Below are 7,671 nucleotides of genomic sequence, written 5' to 3' on the forward strand. Positions count from 1 at the left end.
AGCCAAAAAGAAGTTCAGTATGTTTTAGGATTCCAGGAACAGCTTCTCAAGTGAGGAAAGTGCAAGTGTGAATCAGCCATCATGGAGACCTTGACGGCCAGAGGGCTGTGCCATGGTCTTCTGCTTACCTAGGCACTTCATGGAGAAGAGCTGGAGGTGAACCCTCATCAGTGCTCCAGACAGGAAGACGACAGTGGGCCAACTCTTTTGCCCAAAAAGGGCAAGATTGAGAGCAGCCGCGCACTGAAGATAGATGAGCCTCCATGGCACAATGGATTAGGGATGGACCACCTGTCCCTGACTGCAGTAGGTTTGGTCTCCAGAAAAGCTCATGGGCAAGGTAGGGCCAAGATTAAATAAATATCATTTTCAAGCTGAGTTACATTTCACCAAGAAGATGAAACTGTGTATGATGCAAATGTAGGTAGTTTGTTGTTACTATATTTCAAGGGGGCTGGAGGGGGATGCAGGAAGACTGCAAACTTCATTTTTCTGGGCTTTGATTGAGAGTGAAAATTTAGGTTAGAGAAGGCCCTAGTACAGCCATATTAGAAATAAGACTCTGAATGAAGCAGCTCCGCAACTTGTTTAACAGGGGCTGCAGGACATCATGGCCTGAGCTGCATCACGCCCATTTTAGTTACGATCTCAGTTCTGAATTCAAGGCCAGGCTTTTCAAATGAGCACGACAGTCAGTGAAAGAACACAGCAGTGAGGGGAAAGGATGGCAGCAAAAGGGAGGGGTGGGAGTTCTGGAGAAGGGAAGAAGCAAAGCAAGAACTAAAAGCAGGAGGCAGATGTTAGGAAGCTGAACAAATAGGGAAGTGAGAAATCACAAAAGGGGAATAGAGCCAGAGGGGACAGTTTGCAGCCCAGTCTGGCTGAAGTGCAATACTCTCTTCCCTGGTGGAGGGCCAGCACACACAGCAAAGGTCTCAGGGCCACACAGAATTATCTGAGCAATAGCTCACATAAAGAAGCTTCTATCAGGGCCCAGGGCAATGAGACTGCCTGCTGTGGCCATGTCCTGTGCAAAGAAATGAGCCTCACGTGTCCCCCGAGAAAGGATTCCCCTGACCCTTCTGTGCTGAAGCACAAGTCTAGTGCTCTGCTCCTGCCCTCTTGTGCTGGGCTGTGAGGTGCGAACTCACGGCCCCAGCCTTTTCCTCTCCTCCATGAGGGAGCAGAACACCATAGAAAAAGGGGGAGCAATGGGCTGATTCAAATTCTTTTCTGCTTTCGATCTGCATGCTGCATCTGGCATGCACCTCCTCCCTTGCCTACCTTTCTACATGGGTGCTGTGCAAACCCACGACTCGTGGGTCACAGTACCTCAGACATGATATAGCCAGGGGCCTTGGAAATTTCTCAGAGCAGGACTGTTTCACTGGGCAATTCTTTCAGCTGTTAGCATCTTCCTCAAATCCAGCAAAGGGAACAAGAAACCCCAGATGGATGCTTGCCTTCTCTCAGCTCCGCTGCACATGCAGAAGGGAATCCACGTCAAGAGCACCTCTTGGTGGTGTGAGAGCAGATCAAAGCAGCAACAGATCTGTATACACTTGTTACGGATTACCAGCCTGCAGTTTCCTTCCTTCAGCATGCACAACTGAGAGGTGTAAAGGCAGCAGGTACTACTTGTTTTCAGAGCTTCTGCCCAGCTCTCCTGATTTTGAATTGATTGAATTGGCAGCTTTGCTGTTACAGTGTGTGCTGTTTGAATGTAATTTTCCATTTTTTAGTAATTTAAATATGATGGAAAGAAAATCCTTGCACAAAAGGCTTCATGTAGAACCCTATTGTCTCTCTGCTGAGACACTGGCAGAGAATAGATGTTTATAAATTCACAGCACAGACCTCTGACTGTCAGTAGCAGTAGGAGGTGTTTATCTTCCAAAGGTAATTTGTCCAGGAGGAGGATGGAGACACTACTTCTACCCAGGAGTTTCACAGCTCATTGTTGCCACAGAAGACTGCTGACTCTTAGAAATGGGCCTCCTGGACACATGTCTCAACAGCAGTCACTCCTGCATGACCATATTAACATCATCCTCATTTATCTTCCCCTCTTGTTCCCACACCGCTGATCCCACAGGCCCACATGCCAGACTACAAGGACAGAAACACACACTTGCAGTCAGCAGGTCAGTGGTCCTTGTTCTTTCCTGACACCAGGTCCTACCATGCCATTGACCAGTTTTCTGTCCAGTCTCCCTTAGCCTAAATCTCATTCCTTGTCTCCTGCATCCATGACCCTTACTCTGCCCCAGAAAACACTCACTGCATTCTCCAGCTCTCTCCAGCACTTTTCTCTTCAGTTCCCTCCTTCCCAGTCCAGGTGTCTGCTCTCTTTTCTGCTCATCCTGCTTCTCCCCAGGCACTTTGCTACCTAGGGCCTATCGGAAACTTTCAGAGAAAAGATCTGGTGGAAATGGAAACATTCTTCCAGAGAAGCTGATTCCTAACACAGTTTCAAAAATGTGTAGGAAAGGATTAGTTTCCTGCTTGCCTGTCCCTGGCTGCCTGACCAAGTCCCAGGGAGACAGTGCTCCCTCAGTCCCTAGGACTCTACCAGCCCCAGCTCCCAGGGCCTTCAGGATCCCTGGGCCCTCAATAGTTACCCAGGTGTCTGCCACAGAGAGCTCCCAATGTGTCCAGTTTCCTAGAGAATAAATTCCCATCATATGTCCCAAAGCTTTCTAGCTGAGATGTGGAGATTTGGAGAGCTAGACCTCTCCAAACATTTTGGACAGATGGACTGCTGTCAAAGCTCAGAACTTCTCAAGGATAACTGTGCCCTTGTGCTAACAAACTGCCCATGGTTGCACTTTACAGGTTTCTGGCTTTGCAGTATAGTTACAATCCTCTTCCCATGGCCTGGAGACACATCTTGACCCTTGCTGGTTAGGGTCTGGGGGAAAGGTATAGCACACTGCCAGCTCTATCAGCAGTGCTTGGTTTGAGCATTCCTGGTCTGATTCAGGATGGAAATGTTTTTCCATCCACCAATAACATTCTCTAGAACCAGATACACCTGCCTTCTGTTTTGACTAGGCCCCAATCTCCTGTCCCACTATAATTCTGCACCTGCCTGCCTTTTACAGCTCCTGCTGCTACTCTCTTTATATCAACCTCTCTCCCTCTCCCTCCTGTCCTTCTCTGACCTCTGTTGCCTGCATGTCCACAGCCCTTTCCTCCTCATGTTTGCAGAGGAGTCAGTGGGTTTCCTTCTCCCTGCTTTGCTCCCACCCGCAGAGAGAACACCTAATACAGCTGGTAGCTTTGCACTTTTGAAATAGCCATAAGACTTCGAAAGGATCCAGTGTCAAATGTTTCTGGGTTACGGTCAACACTGAGTGATGGATGGGAGAGCTCTCTTCCTGAGCAGGTCAGTCCACAACAACTTCCCATGGCTGCTGAAGCATAAAGGTCACCAACCTTTGGAGAAACACTTTCCCTCAAAGCTCCTTGCCTTTAAGAATACCCCAGATAAAAACCCACTGCTCTTGGTCTCACTGGCCACCTAACAAAGCCTGTAATTCTAATTAACCCTGTGTCGCTACGTCTATTCTCCTCTGAAGTGCATCTCCTGCCTGTCCACCCATCAGTCCAGGCTGGAGCACAACAGAAATACACACATATACCTTTTTCCAGGCTTGGCATTGCAAGGTAGGAGAAGGAAGAAAGAGCAGACAGACCCTTATTTTCAGGAGGGCTAAGGAAGGGAAGGAAGGAGTAGAGCCTCCTGGGATCGTTCTGCTACTTGTCTCTTCTCCGTAAAGCAATTCCTCCATTTTCCTTGCTGCCTAGCTCTAAAACCATTTTTTCTTCTGAGGACAAGATGGAAGAGGTGTAGCAGCAGCTATATGGTTAGGAGAAACTGGTTTGTAGGGACTCCTTTCCATCACGAGTCTTGGCTCTTATAGCAGTGGCAGGGGGATTAAAAAAAAAATCATTACCTTCTTTGATGTGTTTGCACCACTTCATGGTGAACACATAGGTACCTGCATTACTTCTTTGCACTAGCAATCTGGGCAAGTAGAGAAGTGTGATAGGACCTTATCACCACAGGAGGGGAGGTATAGAGCAGCCATGAAATGGCTGCTGCTTCCCAGAGTTTGCTTAAGTCCCTTGTTCAGCCTTCACAGAAAACATTGCTCCTTGTGACATTTCACCATTGGCCCTCAGGGGCACCAGGAAAGCCTGAAAAATCTTTGTTGCACCATGTTGCACCTCTTGTTCCCTCCTCAGATTTGCTTGCCTGTTTACACCTGCTCCAAAGTTTGGATGACAAAGGGCAGTAGGGTATATCCGCCCCTCCAGTTTCTCATTCCTCTCCAATCATGTAAAAGCAGTTTGGTGCCCCCAGCTGTTCATTGTGATGGGTTGGAGGGGGAGGGGGTGAGACATGCAGGGAGAAAAAATTACAGCAATAATCTTCCAAACCACGAAGTCAGGCATGCCCCGCCTTCAGCTAACGGCCTTGGCTGCAGAGCTGCAGTGGGAGGGGAGGAGGGACCAGAGGGTGATTGAGTAAAGTTCCTTCTTCCACTTCCTCCCTCCCTGCAACCTGCCGCTCACTTCAGCTCAAGATTTGATACTCAAATTTGCCCGTGTGTCCCTGCTGTTTGCTTTGGCCTGACTTTCCTTTGCCCCAGGCGCTGTCCTCAGCCACAGGTCCAGAGACATGCAAGCCATCAAATGTGTTGTGGTGGGAGATGGGTATGTATCCCATTCTTTTTCTGTGGATGTGGGTAGGGAAGGGCGGTGACAAGGGGCAAGAAAGAAGGTCGCTGCTTGGTGAAACTTCCACAGCTTTGCTTCTGACCTCTTGCAAACCATGTTCCCTTTCTCGCTCTCCCTTCCTGTATCAGGGCAAGGAACCTGCCTCTGAGAGGGCTGGGGGAGAGTGGAGTAGAGGGCATTTTGAAGGGCATCTGTAAAAGGGGCATAGAAAGTAGAACAGTCATTTAGAGGCCTGACAGATCTGGCCAACATGCAGGAGGTAGTATTATTGCTGCCAGATTCAGCCTGTAGGCAGGAATCAACTTTAAAACCTGGGAGGTGCATGCACTCTCTTGCAGTTGCATGGCTCCTTGAAAGCCATCTGCTCACTGGGGCTGACTGAGGCAGGACACGGCACTATGGTCCTGATGAGGTATCCTCCAGTATCTCTGTGTTCAGCTCTCCTCAAAACATTAACTCTGCGTTAGGGTGTGGGGGTGACTGTCTGGCAAGGGGTTTCTGTGGGAAGGAGGAGGAGCTGTTTCCACTGAGACAGTCACAGGTACATATCACTGGGCATGGGAGGTAACACAACCTTGCCTTTGCAGCATTGCGGTGTCACTGCCCATGTCCCATGAGCACTGGAAAGGGGGCAGTCTAGGCTGTCAACAAGTGAAGCAATACTGCCAAGGGGACTGGGCCTCTGCTTTCCCTGCCCTGTGGGATGAGTGGATGAGGGGAGCAGAGAAGAGTCCACAAGCTGGGTGGGATATTTGGCATGGAGCAGGTTAATTCATTTCCCAGCTAGGAGTTGGCAGCTCTGTTATCTGGGGCAGCTACCAGGTAGCAGATGAAGAGACATTTGCAGTGGCCCTGCTCCCCACAGTCACTTCCTCCTTCAAAACTGGCCTGGGGAGGAAGAAGTCTACAAATATAGCAATATATCTTAGACATATTCTCAGGGCCTGTGGCAAGTGGTTGGGGGAGGGGAGGAGGTGGGACAAGGAAGGAGAGTAAACCTCAAATAAACACTGTTACCTCTTAGAAAAGTCCCTTGCAGGTTGGAAACTAGAGTGAGATGATTAGATCCACAGGACTTTCTTCCACTGCCCTGCTAACCCCACAGTTTCCCCCTCACACATTGTACTGACTCTGTAACTGTCTGAGTTCCATAACTTGTTTTTGGTTCATCCCCCCTTTATCTCCCAGCCTCCCTCCCACCTTACCAGACCTTCCTTTGGCTCAACCTCATCAATCAGAAGACCTTCTGCCATTGATCCACTAAGCCCCCAATGTTCCGCTACAGCAATTCTGACCCCATACCACTCTCCATCACACATCACTTGCATTATAACACTCCCTGAGCTCAATCCCAAGAACCTGCAGGTGTCCCAGGCACTATTCCCACCTCATTCCTCAATAATTTTGCTATAACCCTCACCCCTTCACTGACCCTTTGTGCTCCTCTCAGTTCAACCACACTAATTCAGAACCATACCCCCTTTCCACGAATAACGTCCTCTCTCTGCCATAAATCTCCTGAGCACTCTCCGATAGAGCTTCAGGAAGCACACAGCCCCAACAGCTTTCCCTCAATACCTCTATGATGAGAGGGAAGCAGGAGAGCTGGGGAAAGAGAGTGGACTGAGAGGGGGATTCAGAGAAAGGGAGGTGACAGGAGGAAGAAACTAGTGTCAGAGCACACTGAAGAGTGCTACTTCCTCCTCAGCTGCTCAACAGTGCAGCAACTGAGGCAGGTGCCTTGTGACCAGGGCAAAGATGCCAGCTGAGCATGGCAGGGGCCTGCCAAAAGGCAGGACTGCAGCTCTGCCACAGCAGACTTTGCAGGTACCACTGGGATGTTCAGGGCAGGGCTCCATGGCAAGTCAAAGTGCCACCGGCAGTGGTAGTCCAGCTTCTCACTTTCCTCAGGAAAGGCCTCTCCCTCATTCTGCAGCTGTGGTCAAAGGCTGAGGAGGCAGGTTGCTCTTGCCACCTCCACTTTACACACAGGGAAACTGAAGCACAGACAGACTTTCCCAGGCCACATAGACGTGAGAAATGACAGCTGAGTATATTGCAAAAGGATTCTCCTTTCCACACCTGTCCTGGCTGCTTTACCTTCTCCCAGTTTCTCTCCCATTTCTTCTTTCTTCACTGTAGGTTTTCCTGTGCCCAGGACACAGCCATCTCCTCCCCTTGGCAGTCTGACTATTCCCTTCCCAGCTCCCTCACACCAGTGCTCTCATCCAGTCTGGGCTGCGCTGCTACCCTGACTCTTTGTGCTCCACCCTGCTGTAGCATGGAGTGGGGGAGGCCGAGGCAAGAGGAAGCATCAGCTACTTGCTCAGAAACACCAAAAGCAGCCTCAGTTGGCCACGAGGAGAGGCACCTTGCTGGCTGCTTACAGCTCTCTCTGTGGGTGACATTGCAGCTTGCAGCAGCTCGCGGATCATGCAGACAGCCCAGACTGGCAAGTGTCGTGGCAAGTCAGCAAGAGGTCATCTCAGTCCCCGGCCACAGTGCCTGCAGGGCTAGGCATGAGTGTCTGTGTTCAGAGGCCATAACCACCTGGGAAGCTTTGTTCTGACACTCTTGTACAAAATGAATACACATATCCTGTCTGTGAGTGTACAGCACTGTGCACATATTGGAAAATGGACTCTCACCTCCACCTCAGAGTGGATGAATTTTAGCTGAGCGATCTCTGTACCAGACTGTCAAAACAAGCCTTTGTGCTGAAAGACAACAGTTCTGGGTGACATCCTGTCTTTTCTCCTGCTGGTTATCTAACCTGTGGTTATGCACACTTTGAATGTGTCTCCACTTCCACTGGTCTCCTGATATCATTAACCTGAGGCATGGAAGGATTCCCCCAGCCCCATTTCATACTAGCAAGACTGTTTACACTACAGTGACTCCTGCTTTTTTTTTTTTTTTTTTTTT

The 7,671-nt window shown here is 49.6% G+C and overlaps 1 protein-coding gene across 3 annotated transcripts in view; it reads left to right on the plus strand.

The window, feature by feature from the left end:
• The first annotated feature begins 4,517 nt into the window (after positions 1–4,517).
• RAC2 (Rac family small GTPase 2) overlaps positions 4,518–7,671 on the plus strand; it is a 10,117-nt gene continuing 6,963 nt past the window's right edge. Inside the window, exon 1 of one of the 3 annotated variants that reach the window (XM_026072576.1) lies at positions 4,518–4,722. In XM_026072576.1, coding sequence (XP_025928361.1) covers positions 4,688–4,722 — 35 coding nt within the window. In that variant the 5' untranslated portion in view covers positions 4,518–4,687. The remainder of the gene's footprint in view (positions 4,723–7,671) is intronic. The other 2 variants (XM_026072575.1, XM_026072574.1) reach the window with 2 other exon arrangements.

This window comes from Apteryx rowi, unplaced genomic scaffold (assembly GCF_003343035.1).
Source record: "Apteryx rowi isolate R43461 unplaced genomic scaffold, aptRow1 scaffold_343, whole genome shotgun sequence".
Taxonomy (NCBI): Eukaryota; Metazoa; Chordata; class Aves; order Apterygiformes; family Apterygidae; genus Apteryx; species Apteryx rowi.